The sequence below is a fragment of the Dermacentor andersoni genome, chromosome 5 (genome assembly GCF_023375885.2).
Source record: "Dermacentor andersoni chromosome 5, qqDerAnde1_hic_scaffold, whole genome shotgun sequence".
Taxonomy (NCBI): Eukaryota; Metazoa; Arthropoda; class Arachnida; order Ixodida; family Ixodidae; genus Dermacentor; species Dermacentor andersoni.
In genome coordinates, this window is record NC_092818.1 from 152,636,688 (window position 1) to 152,654,212 (window position 17,525).

Sequence of the window (17,525 nt, forward strand, 5' to 3'; positions counted from 1 at the left end):
TCTTTTGCTCATTTTATCACAGACGTAACGTGTTTTTTCTCATCAGTCGCTACTTAGGGTACAAGTTAGCGAAATTTGCGCTAACTAGACGCCCTTGCTGTGCATGCGTCTTGGTTAAGTCTCTGTGTTGGCCGCGTCGTGGTATTGTAGCACCTCGAGCAAGCACTTGGCGCATGATGACTGCCTCTGTTATTTCCGTGCACACCTTTGTATATTTTCCCCTCTTCTTCATAGATTTTATTGTTGTATTCTTCTGTGATTATATACTACGCCGCATGCAAAACGCTTCTGAGAAGATGACAACAATTAGCGCAAAAATTAGGTACACCTTGCTATCGCGGGTTATGCGCCAGCTAAGGGTACAAGTTATCGAACTTTGCGCTAACAAGACGTCCATGCTGTGCATGCGTCTTGGTTAAGTCTCTGTGTTTCTTTACTTCGTACCCATGCGCTGTACAAGATATGGCAAGAGAAGACAAAACTACTATGTTCCTGTATATTTTAACAAATTGTCTCAAACCGCCTTGCGCGCTCAAACCAAATAGAAGTTTAAAAAGGCACTCAGGCAAATTGACAACTAGTCGCCTCAGGGAACTACTCGTTTCTTTTTTTTTTTTGTGAAAAGTATGTCAATTGAATACCTGTTTGGTTCCGCTGCTTGCCAGGCACTGCCGCTCAAGCGCTATGTGGCTTTGGCAGGCCTGATATGTACGCTGCTTTCTTTGCAACTCTGTGGAATCAAGTTATATTATTATTATTATTATTATTATTATTATTATTATTATTATTATTATTATTAATAATAATATTATTATTATTAATATTATTATTATTATTATTATTATTTTTATTATTATTATTATTATTATTATTATTATTATTAATGCACATTTGACGCACAAGGGGCTTCATACAAGAGCTAGGCTTCAGGTACAAGTGGAAACAATAACTATAATCTCTAATGCAACTAAAAGAACGGCAGGGTGATATGCGCAGCAATCAGTGCAGATTTTAAAAATCAGCACGTACAGCTCACGGCCCCGGTGGTGGGAGGAAGTAATCGCAAAACGTCGTGTTCTTTTTCTTTATATTGTCATGATAGCGATATTTGCATCACTCTCAATGAAAGGCTGGTTTTTTTCTGCTACCTGTGACCTCCCACGACTCCTTTTTAAATTTCTACTTGCGCAAGATATAGGTGCGAGTACAATTTTGATCCCATACCCCTTTATTGCCCGGCACACCTCTTTCCTGCCATTTAAATATCCTTCCAATTTTTGTTAACCATACTGGTCACTCCCTTCACATTCACCGTTTATTTAAGAGTGAAGACACATCTGTACTGATGCCTGTGCGAGTGCTTTTCTTTGGTCTAGCTACAGCGTGGCACGCTGGCTCTACCTGCATATTCGTAACGTGGTGCGTTATAGTATGGTAGTTGTAGGTCGCTTGCATATCTACTGTAGTTGCTATGTGTACATGCTGCCGATTACAAGCATTCATAGTCTATACGCTGTGCAGCGCATTCCATTTTGGTTCGGAGAAGACGCAACACTATTGCACGAGATATTGTAGCTATAGGTAGCGCTGATACCAGCGCGAGTTTTAAAACGTACAGCTCCAAAGTGTGAGCCCATAAGACACTAAGCTGATAATTGGGATAGATTGCAAAGTGTCTTGTTCCAAGGCGGCTAATAAACTCGGACGTGGCCACCCGCTAATCACATGAAGAATGCATGTTCTCTACCTAACGTTGCACAGGAGCCACGGAAAAGTGAACAGCAAGATTAATCTTTGATTCCGAAAAATAAGAAAAACAGCAAGGTAAACGTCAAACCAGATACACAGAGAGACTCTACTTTTATTAATCACGACCACATAAAGCCAACAAGTAATGAAGTCAAGGAAAGCATAGGGGCAATTAGCTGCGGTTGAAATTGATATATAGAAAATAATTAAGAAGAGAGAAATGAAAACGAACGAAGATAAATTTTCACTGGCGGGATCAAACCCCAGAACCTTGCCCCCTATCATTTCTCTTTTCTTTGGTATTTTCTTCATTTCAATTTTAACCACAGCTTATTACCCCTATGATTTGCTTGGCTTCATTGCCTGTTGGCTTTAAAAGGTCGTGATAAACCAGATATAATTATTCGACAAGTTGAAAGATTTTCTTCACTGCGTATTATATTATTGATTAGGTTTTGTCTACTTGAAAAAAAAATTTCGTATGAGATCTACTCCAATGCTCGTGGTTCAAAAGCTTTTCGCCTTTCGTAGCCTTAAAGCTAGGGCCGGTTCTCTACAGAATAAGAATAAGTCAATAAGGAGGCATCTGTATTATTGAATTTTGACAACGAAATCGGTATGTGTCGTAGCTTCCCGTTCTGGCCGTGACTGCACTTACCACAACAAAGCAGGGCGGCTTAAGAAGACTTAACAATTTTTTGAAGTGCCAAATGCTGCGCAGTGGAAGCGAAAACTTGTTTTTTTCATGCGCTCCTCACTGTGCATGAAGTCTTGAGCGCCTTATTGGCATCGCTGAGCATCTGAGTTGCAACAGTATTGCGCCTGCGTTGTTTTAGAAAACGTTGTGGGAACGGTGAACTCAAAGAAACCGTCGTTGAGAGATCCCGCGAAATGTTTTTTTTTTTTTTTTTAAGAATAAACAAATGTGTTCGCATTTGTGGCACATGCTTTCTCTCCTGTCCATTTTTGTTACGAAACATTTCACGTAAACAGTGGTAAACAGTGCCAACTTAAGCGTTTCGATATCTATCTCCAGCTACATTAAAAGGATAGTCGGCGTCTAAGAGTACTACGAACAGCCTGTTTCATAAATACCTTTCGCGAAAAGAATTTCTACGAAATGAGGGGGGGGGGGGGGGAGGACGGAGTTAAATTTTGTGTAATTCGTGACCGAAGAAGTGACATACAGCCTTGCCAGAAAATACCAATTGTAGCTAGAACAACTCTATTAAATTCGCACAACTCTTCTTCAATTATAAGAACCGCCTTTGCAAAAAGTGATCAACCCCTCATAATAGAGACAGATTTAAGAGATAGTATTTCTATGATTCCCTACACATAAGCGGACAGTTTTCATTACTATGGGGGAGGGGCTGGGGCCCGACCAGCTTTCTCCTTTAACGCATCGGTTTTGCCATTTTTCTACACGTGAGTCGCTTCCCTGGCTCTTTATTTCGTTTTTATTGTTTGCCATGAGCTTGTTTTAGCAGCAGGTGTACACTCTCACTTTACCGTCACTTTAATTTGGCTTTGGTCCGAAGCATGTTTTTGGCTCGAAATATAGCTGCGCGCGCACTCTTTCGATGCGGTGCAAGCAGAGCCGGGATTTTGAAACATTCTATGCCTATTCCATTGCTTTTCCCGTTTCGTGCATGGTCAGAGCGGCACTTCGGCCGCGTTAGCAAGGGCCTGTTGTTATGAATCTGATCAGTCGGCCTTGAGAGACGGATATTAAGTGTGACGTAGAAATGAGAGGAAGGAATAGCTGCGAAGCCGCGAAACCTGCTGTTGTAGCTCCTTCTGTATTATTATCAAGCTGATGCGGTCTCTTTCTTCGGGTTTGACATACACAAAGTAGTTGCTTTCAATCAGCTCATTCGAGGGCGCTGCTTCATGACGCGGGCGAGAGCACAGTCACGTGGCATTTTTCATATTTCGCGGGGTTTATCAGTCCGAAAAAAATTAGCATTCAATTATTACGTCGCTAAACATGCCACAATTAGATGTCCCTTGGCTATGCCTACAGATGCCTCATTGGCACTTTCATAATTACGATATCATGTCTCGAGTTAGATAATTAAGTATAGTTACCTAATAAAACTTCAGAAATGAAAAATTACTGGCAGCTACTGTACCTTACAGGAAACAGTTTGTGCTTGGTTTTGTTCTAGTAACGCAATTGCTTTTTTTCTTTTAATATGGGTGCATGATAGTTAAATGGAACACCCTGTATATATTTGTGACCTCTTCGGGCAAGTGACAATGTTTCCATCCCTAATAAATGTTTCAGTTATTAGAAGAGTTCTATTTTCACGAGTCGTTAGCATTGCTTAGTAGAAAAGAGAAGCAGTGCTGAGCCACACATCATTTACGCCCATTTCACAAACCATTGATAAAAGACTGCACCGAAGGGGTCACTGAAGTCTGCAGGTTTTTTTCAGGGTCAAAAAAGCGCGCAAGGCAATTTGAAACGAGGTGAAAATACAGCAACATATTCATTCTCTAGGCATAGGCCACCCTTCCTTTAGAAATAATTGTTAATTGGCTACCTCCTTTTCTTTCAAAAAAATATAATAAGGTTTCTCCTGTGTGTATATTTAAATATATTGTGCATGTGCATGGTGTTTACAGTGGAAATTTAAATCAATGTTGAAGTGCCGAAATACTGATGAGCCAGCCGCCGCTGACGCTTCTAATGCGATTGTCATCCTATTGTCAGGATTTGAAGAAATAAAGCACAATTATGAATTAGAAGCCGTGCACATCCGCGTCAACAATGATTTGTCAATAAGGCCCCAATAAATGTTTAGGTGAAAAGGTAGAGGCAAGTCAAAAGAAACATTAAATAATGTTGGTGACAAAACTCTGGTAATGACAGTTTAGGTGGAGTGAGGGGGGGGAGTAAATTTCGGCATCGCCGGAGGGGGGGTTCGACCCCCTCCCAGGAAACTCCGGAGGGGGCTCCGGAGTTTTCTAGTCGGCGCCTATGTCCCTACGTTTTTATGAACTGCCACGATTTCAGATATTTTGAAAGCTTTAGGGAAACAATAGCTGGCTAATTTGTCGTTCACTATTTGCTCAAAAAATTTTGCGGAACATAAGGTTTTTTTTGCCAATCATGTTTAACTGCAAATCAGGCACACTGGCTTGAACTGGCATCGATAAAGTTGATTAAAACTTAATTCAGCCTTTGTTTACTGTTTACTCGTTCATTAGACACTGAAATGTCGCCACTAAAAATGCCTAATAGTGCGTCTGAACTCGCCTCTGAACTAAAAAAGAAATTGTTATGAAACAAATGTTTGTGTGTGTTTTAGGCTAGAAAAAAACTTCAAGGCCGTTCCACCGATATCGTGGTAAAATGGTTCGTGTTCATTGCAATGCAATGTGAGGAAAATAAAAATATAGGTGATATGATAGGTGGCATAACTTCCGCTATCTTGAATGACCAGGCACGCTTTTAGCGCTTTGTACCTTAATAAAGAACGAACAAACAAAGCACGGCAAATGTTAACATTCTCTTAGCGACCTACAACAGACGCTTCGACAGTATGATTTGTTGTAAAATAATAAAATGTGCGCGGCAAACGCGCGATATAGGAGGATGTAGAAGCCTATGCTAAAAGAACGAACTTGTTAAGCACACAAGACGAGACGCTGGCAGGACGCTATGAAAATCTGAAGTTTGGAGACGACCTTCGCAGGCTTCAAGAAAGGTGTGTGTTACCATTTATACATGCGATATTGCTTCCATCCTCACACGAACCTGCCAACAAAAAAAAAAAATGTTTACAAAAGACCAAAGCAAAGAAAACCTCTACCTAATGGTAAATGGCTGTGCTTAAGTTGCGTATAAAATAACTTATATTGAAAAGTTATGCCATGCCTTGACACAAGCATAGGCTTCTTGAAGCCAACTGGCCTGTTCATCTGCGATTGAGCGCAAACTGACTGTCCTTCTTCCCCGTGACCTTAATTCCCTCTTTCTGCTCCCCCACGTGTAGGGTGGCCAGCCGTGCGCGATCATGGCTAACCTCTCTCTGTTTCTTTCATCTCCCTCCCCCTCTCGTTGACACAGGAAGAGAATCAAGCGAACAACAACAACGATGACGACGACAACGACCGCCAAAAACAACACGGGAACATTAAAAAACAAAAGCTGGCCAGGTTTACCGGCATGGGTGATCTCTACAATAAATTCTGGTAGCGACAGTAAGAATTGAGCCGCTTATATTTGGTGCGAAACGTGGACGCACGCGTTGAATTTTTTGCCATTCACAAGATTATCGCGGTAATGAAATGCGTACCAGGTGCTGACTCCGAGCAAACTGCGCAAAACGCGCGAAGCGCTTGCGTTTCACCCCATCACGCCCGATCAGCCCCCTCCCCCCCCCCCCCCCCCCTTGCAGAACGTGTGCATTTTGCGTAAAGCGGCAGCCGCCGGAACTAACAAGTTTCCCTTCAAAAAAAAAAAAAAAGACAAGAAGAAAAAGAAGCGGAGAACTGAGAAGGAGAGAGAATGTTGGAAGCTGCCAGACTAGCGCGAACGAAAAGGCCCTTGCCGTGCGGCCTGTGGTCCCGTGGAAGCGCGGAGGAAGGAGGATGCCATTAAACGCACATCTGCTACAATCGGAGCTCAAAGACTGCTATGGCAGGCATGCCCGTGCGTCTGCCTGCCTGCCTGCCTACCCGGCCTGCCGCTTTTTGTCACTTTGGCTTATCTCCTTTTCTCCTTGTTTATCAACGCATCTGCAGCCCATGCGGCGTCTCACGCAGCCTCTCATTTCGCTCCCCTCGCCCCTCCCGGTCTTCTCCCTTCGGGCCTCTCCGCGCCCTTTCGTCCGCGCTATTTCCCCCACGCTTCCCCAATCTTTTGTCTATCCAGAGGCGGCAGGAAGTTACCGCGCTGTCGCCAGCTGGCCGGAAAGCTTAGTTAGCGTCCGTTGAAATTAATCGCGGGCGGACGCCGAGCTTGCGCCGAGCCCCGCTCGCGGTTCCTTTTTCCTCTTTTATGTGCGCGTGCTGAATAAGCGGTTCGCTTTAGGAACGCGCGACGTTTGCGGCTTGGTCGCCACCGCCCCGACGCTGCCGCTAGCTGTGTGCGCCGTGCCACAGGCGAGAGAAACCCCGCTTTGGCCTGACTAAAAAGGTGCAACGCTGACGAAGATGTTATCGGCGTCAGATGGTCGCGATTTGAATCCACGATATATTCTTCCTCGAATAAGAATGCTTATACGTGGGACATAGCCACGGTTTAGTCTACAGAGTTTTCTAATAAAATTACTATACGGAGATCTGCCTCTGCCATTGTTTAGCTTCCATTAGAAGGATGGCTAGTGCATAGATTTGTCTTCATGCTCGTGGTGCAGACGTTGTTGTGGCTTTACTTACCGCGTTTTATCCACTGTTATTGGCCTCAATTTCAAAGCAAGCCAATTTTTCCTAAACACAGAGGGCGATGAGACTATGCGCAAATTCATATTGACCGCGAAACGTTGCTTCTGAAGGGCTCTATTTTGTTGGATACGATCAGACCAAAAGTACCTTGTTTAGGCAACTTCGTGCACTAACCATCACTCCTATATGCTGGCTGAGCCACCATGTTTGCAGCTTCCATAGACGGTAACGCCAGAGTTCTCCCTGTGGTTTATAGTTGGCTTGTATTGAATTTATTCATTTACACGCTATAACTACCCTTAGAAAGGCTAGTTGATGAGCAGGCGCCAGCTAGTGGCGAATAATTGCTTTTCACCAGCATTGTAACTGCTGCTCCTGTATGGGGTTGAAATAGGAGAGCTTCTTATTCGAGAGCGCTCTTTGGCTGGGCACCTTGACTAAGTATATGTTAACTATACCTAACGTCTGTTCTTACGAAACAATATAGCGTGTACAAACCGTTTTGTAAACACCCGTACCTTACATGTGATATTTGCTTTCGCTGCACGCTATTGTTGAGACAGAGCTAAAGAAGTGCCACGTGTTGGCTCTATCTCAGAGGAAAAAGAGGCAGTAAGAGGGTCAGCCTCAGTAGGGGCAAAATAATATGGTTCCGAACACGCGTCCCAGGCGTAGCGAGTGCAGTAGTCCGACCAATGTGAATGGAGGCGGCGATGGTGGCAAGCGGCTACGGCTTGCTTTGGCGATGAATATCAGTTCATTAATTAAACAGAGAAGCGGGGATCTCTCGTGAAAATATCATGATAAGGGCGTGGCGGATTTAATTAGCGGCTCGGTTTTGAAAAGGGTGCCCAAAATATTCCGCGGAAGAGGAAAGAGGCCGTGAAAGGTCAATGTGAGTGGGCGCTCGCGGGAACGGTCTTTGTGTGCACCGTCGGGGCAAGTTTTACTAAAGAGGTGGTGCCAGTTTATCTATCTGCGCGGTTCGTCACGAGGTGCTTCAGTTGGCGCAAGCTCACGTCCTCTATAGTGGTTAGAATTTTTTCCTAATACTCTAACTACAAAGTCCAGTTTGCCGCATTCGCTGTAGTCAAACAGCTGAAAGTGTCTGAAGCGCGAAAACTTTCGGTATTTTTGAGGGCTTTTCTTTAAGCACACATAGTTAAAGGGGGCATGCCGCGGTTAGCTCTAATGGTTAAAGCTTTTGTTCACTTGTCTTAGAGCCTTGCGATTTTTAAACACGGTGGTATTATACAAATGCTCAAAGAAGTGTACTGCCAACGGCAGGGTTGCTTGCACGTCCTTGGATAAGTTCGCAAATATTTGGACGTCGGCATCGCGATAGAAGAAATTATGGTTTGTGAACAAGAAGCGTAGCGTAGCACAGCATGAGCCAAATACACTTATCGATTTCACTTCGCAGCAGCTTGTTCAGACGTTCAGTACACGTCACGGAAAGCTCTGTGGTGCGTACGCCTTTAAATATCATCGCCTTATGCGCCTTATCCACGGCAACAGAAGAAAGGAAGATGCGTGCGTGGGTGCGTGCGTGAGAGAGAGAGAGAGTGAGTGTGTGTGTGTGCGTGCGGAAAGTGTCTCAATCGGTGGTGAACGCCTCAACCCAAGAGAGAGAGAGAGAGAGAGGGAGAGGGAGAGAGAGATGGGTTACCCAGTGTGTTAGCCAACCGGCTACTCTGTAATTGCTTCAGAATGTGAATAAAATGAAAAAAAAATTTGCCTGTTTGTGTTCAAGAAGCAGAGCGACGCGTTTATAGCATTCTGTTCTGCCGGATCATCAGGGCCAGTGTGCGAGAAATTTTCCTTTGAAGAAGAGGTGACTGTCGAGTTTATCTAGCGTGGATGACAGTTTTTCTCTAGACACAGTGATACGGCAGCTATCAAAGAAGATATGTTTGATCGTCTCGTCACGGCCTCATTTGTCCCGCGCATTGCGCGTGAAAGTCATACAAAGCAGAGTGGTAGGAAGTAAGGAGGAGAGATAAGAAGAGAAGGATGAGAGCCTTTGCACTCTAGAGGTCAACTCCAATGAAGTTTATTGATTGCGTAAAATGCCTATTGGTTTTGGAAAACGTTGATATAGAGGAGCCTGCGTGCAAAACTTCATTTTTTAAATGCAAGTGATTGCGTCACAAAATTTTCGCAAAGCTAGATATTTTGATACAAACACTTTACCAAAAAAAAAATTTAAAGAGGAAACGCTGTTGTTACCATCGGCCGGACGTGACGCATGAGTCGGAACGTTGACAACCGGTGCGGCTGCTCGGCATGAACTCCAAGGTTAGACAAAGACTGCAAGTGTCCTCAGCACGCTAAAAAATCTCAGAGCGGACCTGTTGAAATTTATGTGATATCCGCTAACCACCACGTGCACGCGTCGTCTACTTCAGTGCAATTTAAAGGGTACTAATCAGAAAACTAGACAAGCGCCAGCCCTGCAGCTCTACCAAGATATATTAATATTACATACTACTCACACACGAGATAATCAAGTTTTCCAAAGTGAAATTTTGTCGCATTTGAGCCTTAACACAGTGCCCACTCAAGCACTTTGACAAGTCTTCTCCTCCTAAACTACATTTTATGCGCCAACGCGTCTGTTTTTTTTTATATTAAACTCCCTCAGTGAATTAGCTAATACAGCCGTAATCGTAATTGTGATCTCTTCGTTTACTTCAAGTACCATTTTAAAATAAAATGTGAAACAACGTCTTGGCAAACCTTCACTAGAAGTCGACAAGCAAATCTAAATGCGTAGACAGTGCAAGTACACATTTTTGACATGGGCCAGCTATAAGCGTACATTCTGGCAACCAGCCAAACTTCATGATGTAGTCACTTTTTTATATAGTTTAAACAAAAAAATGATGCTGAAAGATCTGTTTTATTGAATAAGACAATGGTTTTGATTAGGATAATACTACGACAATTACATAGATGTTTTCTTTTTTTTTTATTTCCTTAAGGGAACTACAATAAAGAAGAATGGCTGGCAGATATTCATTTAAGATATGAGCTCCTTTGGTGCGATACATCCGCCTTCTTGCTTTTTGTACGGGTATTTTTGTCACACAAGGCCCAAATGACTGTGACAAGGACTTAAGATTAGATGAAGACGCCTTGATGAGTCTCCTACTGCCGAATCATCTGCAGCGTTTGACCTAAAAACGGCTTTTCCTTTCTACGATTATCTCCCAACGTTTCTGATTAAAAGCCACAGATGAGTTGTCCGGGCAATGTTTATCGGACCATGGAAACAAAAACGAACCGGTCAGCCGGATATAAAAAGCAAGAAGAGTCTCTCCTTCACAAACATTATCCACCCCATCTGACCTTCAAGATGACCTGTTTCCATCCTTTGGCTTTGGTTTTGGCTTTGGCATTGCTTCTTGTCGATTCGGTGATCTTGTCTGCTGGGGAACATCGTGCCTTCACTCATAGGTCTGGTAAAAGGCCGTATTGATGTATAGATAGGATTGGCCTGTAGCCGCATTTTACCTGGAGGAGGAAGAGGAAATAAAGAGAGAAGGCAGCGATGTTAACCAAGAATGCGTCTGGTTGGCTATCCTACTCTGGGGGACCGGAAATAGGGAATAGAAAATGAGATAGAGAGAGGTAGGAGAGGAAGCGGAAAGCCGCGGTGAGCTCGAGCATTTTCACTAATTCAGCTAACTCCTTGTCTAACTCATTGTCTAAACATGCTTTGAGATTTGGTGAAAACGTATAGTCGGTGGAGACCTAAGATGCAGTGGCATATGTACCACTGTATAACTCGAAAAGAAATTGTATAGCTACACCAGCCAATTACGATCACTAATTTCCGGCACGTCAATCACTTTCTGTTCTGGGTGTTTAAGACGGCTGACTTTACCGTACAGATATATATTTAGGCCATTGGTTTCAGGATGAAACCTGAACGCGTTGCCAGATTTACTAAAAAAAAAACCATGATATCAGTACTCAGCCAACGCTACGATTAAAGCGAAGATTTTTGTTTTCTTTCTTTATTCTTTTTATTTTTTGGCCTCGTCCCGACACTTTCAGGGGGCTGGCTGCTGGCTGTTCTCTTGCAAGATTGCCCGTGCCGGGCATAGTGCAGACCAGTACCGGATATAGTACAATATGAGGCGGCCCCGTGTACCAAATGATCCGATCTACTGACCATAGACTTGATCTCCAACAGACACACTTTCGGCGTGACGTCGTCACCGTCATTCATTTGTCGTCATTTTGTCGCCTTCATCTCCACCGTCGTCATTCCGTAGTCCGCTATATTTCTTCGTTCCCATGTCACCGCCATTGTTCCGTCGTCGTCACTATGCTATCGTCATTCCATCGTCGTCATTCGTTCGTCACTTGGCCGTCGTTATGACAGCTTGTGACACTATGATGAACGTTCTTTCGTCTTCGCGCCATCGGGAATCATCAGACTGTCCTAATCATGTCGCTGTCGTCATTTCGTCATCGTCATGCCATGGTCCTCAGGCCGTCGTGGTTCCACAACCATCATTCTGCTGTACATTCTGCGTCCTCGTCACCCAGTCGACGTTAAACAATCGTCGGCATTCCATCGTCAGCGATTACGAACCTTCACCTATCTGACGATGTGTAATGTAAAAAAAAAAGACTGGCATTTAACATGCATTTCTGTCGCCCTTAAAACAGAGGCCGTGCCTGTGCCGAAGCATTTGCATCATTATGGGACGGCTAATGAGCAGTGGTAGAACGAAGAATGTTCAGCTACTGCTCATTGGTGGTTTAAAATTAAACGCACCTCAAGCGCATACTGCAGCTCCCTGCGGACTGAGGTGCTCGGAGCTCATCACCATTTACAGCTTGCCTCGTCAATGAAGTAAGTGGTTACATGTAATTCGTTACTAAAAAAGAAATTGAATTGCAGACGCCGTAACCAAGTAAAAAATGAAATGGATCGATTGCAAGGCTACCGAAAAAACTTTCATTCACTACAAGTAATTAGGTACATGTAATTCATTACGCAAATTCTGAATCTAAGCTTTCTGTCTTGAGAACAAATGTTTGACTGTAGAATATAAAGTTTTATTTCATCAAAACTATGACCTGACCGGTTTAAGTGTAATACTACTGCTTTATGATGTCGCTTGATCGTGTCCGCGTGCCGCCCGTTTATTTTAACATTCAATGGCTGTCATAGCTCGCTATGTATTTTTTCTGGCACAGTGAACATTCCAGCATGTATATAATATTTTAACTGGGAATCATGCAGGCACGGCCAAGAAACTTTCTTCAGAGCAGTGGCAAAACACATAAACCTCTCGGGCCACGATTTCGATAAAATGAAACTGTACATTCTACAGTGAAAGTATCGTTCTCCCAGAGACAGAAAATAGCGATAGTCCTATATTATTCCCAAGTTTAACGCACTGCAGCAAGTAGGCATTAATGTCTCAAAGGGAACTTTTGAACCCAATCGCTATTCTAATGACACTAACATAACCGGTAGCCCTTACGTTTGTATTTAATAATTTTTTCAGCCACAATTGGGCTTTCCTATTTTAGACTGTCGTTAACTGAATAAAAGGCTTATAGTCCGAATTATTATTCCCTAATCCTCATATCTACAGGTTCTTCAAAGAGTATCTTTCAAATGAAATGACAAATGACGTCTTGGACACGCGAAGTACAAAGACAGTACAAGTACATATTTTTGACATGAGAGCTTTAATTTTGCATTCAGATAAGAGGCCAAACTTCACATTATAGTCGCGTTATGTAAATAACTTACTGGAAGAACAAATGTTGTGAAAGTAGTACTTTAATAAAAACTGACTTTGATTAACGGAATATAGAAGTAACGCAGTTTTCTTTTTCTGTTTTTCATAAAGAAACTACAATAAAAGAAATGGCTGTTAGATATACACTAAAGAAATAAGCTCCTTTGGTGCGATGCATCCGAATTTCTGCTGATGGCTACGGCTGTTTTTGTCACACATGGCCCAAGTGACTGTGACAAGGACTCACAATTAGACGGCTAAGCTTTGACGAATGTCTTTCTTCTCTAGGCATTTAAGATTTTGACCTGAAAACATCTTTTGCCCTCAAGGATTCTATCCCAACCTTTGTGATTACAAATCGCCGATGGCTTATCCAAATGATCTTTATCGGGTCATTGAGAGAAAATGAATGAGTATGCTGGAAAACTTAGAAGGATATGGTTGCGAGCTAGTTGGCACGGATCGTTCATGTTAAACAGCGCCAAAAAACACGCGGACAAGGAAGTGTGCGGGACCAGCGCTGGTCCTGTGCTCTTCCTTGTCCGTGCATTTTCTAGACGCTCTTTAAAATGAATAGGCTGGAAAATGAACATAACAAGAGGTCCTGCGTCACAAATATACATGATTCACTCTGTCTGAATATGAAAATACCTTCTTTAATGACCATTGAATCTCGTTTTATCTTTCCTTAGGTTATGTCAACCCGCCCTTTCGCAACGTGGTGTTTTCGCTGATAGGGTTGGTTAAAGAAGACACTGAGACATCTATAGGACAAGCCTATAGCCGCATTTAATGCGGAATTTTATTTTTCCCACGCCGCCTGGAAATCAAATCGTCTCAACAATCTTTCAGATTTCATCTGTAGGCATAATTATTGAAGTATATCTCCAAAAAAGAAGGCGTTCAAAACAACTTTTAATACGCTGCATAGTGTGACATGTGCTGCGCCGCGTAGACAACCGTTCAAGAACAACCGAGACTCCGGGAGCGGCTGAAGTAATCATCGTCGAAAGTGAGTGAGAATCAACTACCTCTGGCAACAGCAATAAATGAACAGCGATTTCAAATACGCATGATCGTTTCTGCTTGGTAGCATTAGGCAAGCAATCGGATAACCATTCAAAAGGCCGCGCTTTTCTGTACTGCAAGCCTACATACAAGTCTCTTTCAATCTGGTGCTCTATCCACGGAAGAAACATATCAGGGCGACCGGGATGTGCTATAGCGTTCCGGACATGTGCCATCATCCATTAGAGATAGCGATATCCATCCGTTAACAACAAGAGATAAGATTTAAAAAGCTGTATTCTTCTGCTACTTGTCTCTCACTGACTAAACATGATTAAAAAAGAAGAAAGGAGGACTAGTAGCGGAGTGTGCAGATAAATAACGCGGGCACAGTCTAGACCTCCCAATATTCAGCGACGAGGCAAGTAAGCGACGACAGAAAAATGGCTAGCCACAGAACCTGCGTGTTGCTCCCTGCGCTGTTCCTCGTTTGCTGGATGGAGAGTGCATTAGGAAGTGAGTATACTTTTTCGCGACATCTAATATACTCATCGCATGAATGCGGCGGCTTTTTACAAAATTTCGCGTCTACTGTGGCAGCTTTCGGGTAGTGGCGATGCCATATGATCATTCCGAGACGTATGTCCATCTTGAGTGCCTATCTCTTTTCTCGGTTTTACTACGCGCTCGTCTATTCCCTGCGCTTGTGTGCCATTTGCTCTTTTAACGCCCGCATTGCTGGTGATGGCCAGTGCTGTGCACTTACTACGCGAGCTGCGGTGCGCCTAACTTAGATACAAACTGCAATTGCTACGTTCGAACCATGGCCTTGCCTGGCGCGAAGAACATTATGTAGTATACTGAAAAGAAAAAGATCGTCGTATGGCCCGCATGTAGGCGTACGTCGGCACCGCACACTTCATGTGTTAAACTAGCATTAAACACGTTGTGGTAAATAATGTGCCACCAACATTCAGATCAAGCAGCTATACAAAGTCAAGAAGGCAGCCGTCTTTTGTACCTGTGTACTTATGTATACCGCCTATGCGCACCGCTTGCACTGACCTCGCGAATGTTGAGGCTCAGTGAAATGACACGAAGGACAGAAACGCTTGAAAAGGCAAGAACCGATATTGCAGGGTCCACTTACTTGACCTGTTCAACGCGTGCATGTGTGCTTCCTGATCACGAGAACCTTTAGAGCTAAAGGTCATGCGGCACGTGTTAGCAGTCAGTTCGAATGAGTAGCGTGTCTTCAACACTGCGACCTATACGACAAATTTTATGACAGACGAGATCTGTAGAAAACGAACCTCAGGGCGATCATCACCTTATAGCCGTCGTGCTCACGTTCGAATTGTTCTATATATATATATATATATATATATATATATATATATATATATGTGTGTGTGTGTGTGTGTGTATGTATGTATGTATGTATGTATGTATGTATGTATGTATGCGTGCTTTGTTAATACACTATGTTACGCGTCCGTGTCTTCTCGCAAACTGCAACACAACAGAAACCACTTACCGCCAAATTAGTGACTGAAAAGAGTAAAGATGAGACAAGGAATCGAGGGCCAACATCAATGCGCTTGGGAGAAAAACAGCCTTACGAAGCTCGCTTCCGAATTTTAACCGTGAAATGTGCTTTCTGGCAGCCATATCACGTGACTGACAGGTTTATCCATGTTATTTAACATGTGCGACTTAAATCTACTCTGTGGCATTAAGGTGCAGCCTGGATCTCTTTAAGAATTTGTGTCAATGTTGATCTCAATAGATTCACTGTGCGACGTCAAAATTCAACATCTATGCATATAGTGTGTTGTTTATGGAAAGAGAAACAGATTTCTGAAAGTTAGAAGTCGGCATATAGATAGTCAGCATACGTATGGACTTGAAACTTTTGTTCTTTACGCATGCTTGTCATTGGCTGGTGGTTTTCGTTCTACGTTCGCTGTCATGACTGGCAGGAGCTTGTCCTTACGAAGCGCTCCAGAGTAAGAGCTGCTTTGTGAATAAGAGCATGTCATAGCCAGCATGTTATTGGCAAATGTAGCCAGCCAATAATAAGCAGTTCTTACAGATAAAAATATTCGTGAGTTAGCCCTGCATTCACAGTTCCCATTGAGCATATGATGGCGGTACCAAGCACAGCAAGTTATCGCTCACGAGGTTATGCTTGATGTTACGCTTGTAAAACCTCAGTCACACTGAAGTATTTTCTAATCGTTCCATGTTTACTACTTTTGCAGGTAATCTCAACAGCAGCCTTTGCAACGGGCTTTGTCTCAAGACTATGCACGCAGCATTGTTCTGTGAAGTCGCTTTCGAAGCCCCACCATGCAATGCAGGAACCGAGTTGTGCTGTGGTGAAGTCAGACACCCTGGAGCACTGCGGACAACGGACGACGAGTCAGTTTCATTGGGAAAACCAGTGTGGTCGGCTAGGGTCAACAATTATCAAGGCAGCGCGCGCGAGACCAACAACGCGTACCTGAACATCCTAAAGCTGATCTTGACTGCATATCTCAGAGCGGCTGTGGCTTCGGAGTACAAAGCTATCGCGGACAAGCCAACGCCTGCCAACTCAACGGAACGATACGATCCTACTTGGCCGGAAGAAAACGACATCTTCAAAACAGAGTCACCTATATACGCTTCCAAAAAAACTTCCACTACGCCTTCCACCACAAGCTCCAGCGGGGTTCAACTGGCACCCTCACATTCATTCGACGGGAATGTCTACTCTCAAGGACACGCGGCTTCTCAAGGCACTCTGCCTTCACACAACGGCTCTTTCTCTAGAAACTCTACACTGGCTCCTTTGGCTCAGAGCGCACCCCCGACAGCATCGATACCAAATACAGAAGACGTCGAAACATCATCGGAGAAGCTGACATACCCGTGTCCAGGAAGCTGCATGTCGACCTACTTCACGTGGTTTTGCGAGAGAACGAGCACGGAATACGGGTGCTCGGATGGAAGGGTTTGCTGCCTGCCCACCACGACAACGCCCCCGCCCGAGATTGTCGTGCCTGCGTGTACTGGCACCTGCATCATCCCGCAGCTCACTGGTCTCTGCAAGAAGCCTGCTCGCCTGCTGCTCAAGACCACCACGTGCAGCGGAAGCTACATCTGCTGCAGTGAGACGCCGAGACTTTGGTAGGGCGTTAGTAGCGTTAAAAAAACAGGAACAAAAAAAAGAACATCGGAAATTGCAACTTCAGTTGCTCATCTTGAGAACTCTTTGTTACCGAGAATTTCGAAAGAGCCTGCACTCCTGTGACGTGTTCGGTATCAACACCCATTTGCACAGTATCGCAGTGTCATCATCACAGTTTAATTTGCATTTCTTTTTATTCCGGAGCTTCGATTTGCAAAATTGAAAGAAGTTAACCAGTGCTGATCTGCTTCCAATAAAAGAATCGTGATAAACGCAGGATCCTGCCGACCTTGTGGTTCATCATACAATATGTTCTCGAAGTTTATTTGTTCACTGTGACTGCAAAGCAATGGCGATAAATTGCCTTTACTTACCGCCTGCCATCTATAGGGTGAGAGACACCCTCTATTAAATGAGTATTCCTT

At 43.7% G+C, this 17,525-nt stretch overlaps 1 protein-coding gene across 1 annotated transcript; it reads left to right on the plus strand.

Annotated features, from left to right (window-relative positions):
- The first annotated feature begins 14,357 nt into the window (after nt 1–14,357).
- LOC126531406 (uncharacterized) lies at nt 14,358–17,381 on the plus strand. The gene is made up of 2 exons (XM_050178919.2): nt 14,358–14,441; nt 16,190–17,381. The coding sequence occupies exons 1-2, from the start codon at nt 14,369–14,371 to the stop codon at nt 17,101–17,103; spliced, it is 987 nt and encodes a 328-aa protein (XP_050034876.1). The 5' UTR covers nt 14,358–14,368; the 3' UTR covers nt 17,104–17,381.
- Nucleotides 17,382–17,525: the final 144 nt, after the last annotated feature.

Bases quoted from the DNA above. Each gene is read 5' to 3' on its own strand.
- LOC126531406 (XM_050178919.2), top strand. From the start codon at position 14,369: ATGGCTAGCCACAGAACCTGCGTGTTGCTCCCTGCGCTGTTCCTCGTT. The intron at 14,442-16,189 runs GTGAGTATACTT...CTACTTTTGCAG, and splicing joins GATGGAGAGTGCATTAGGAA to GTAATCTCAACAGCAGCCTT.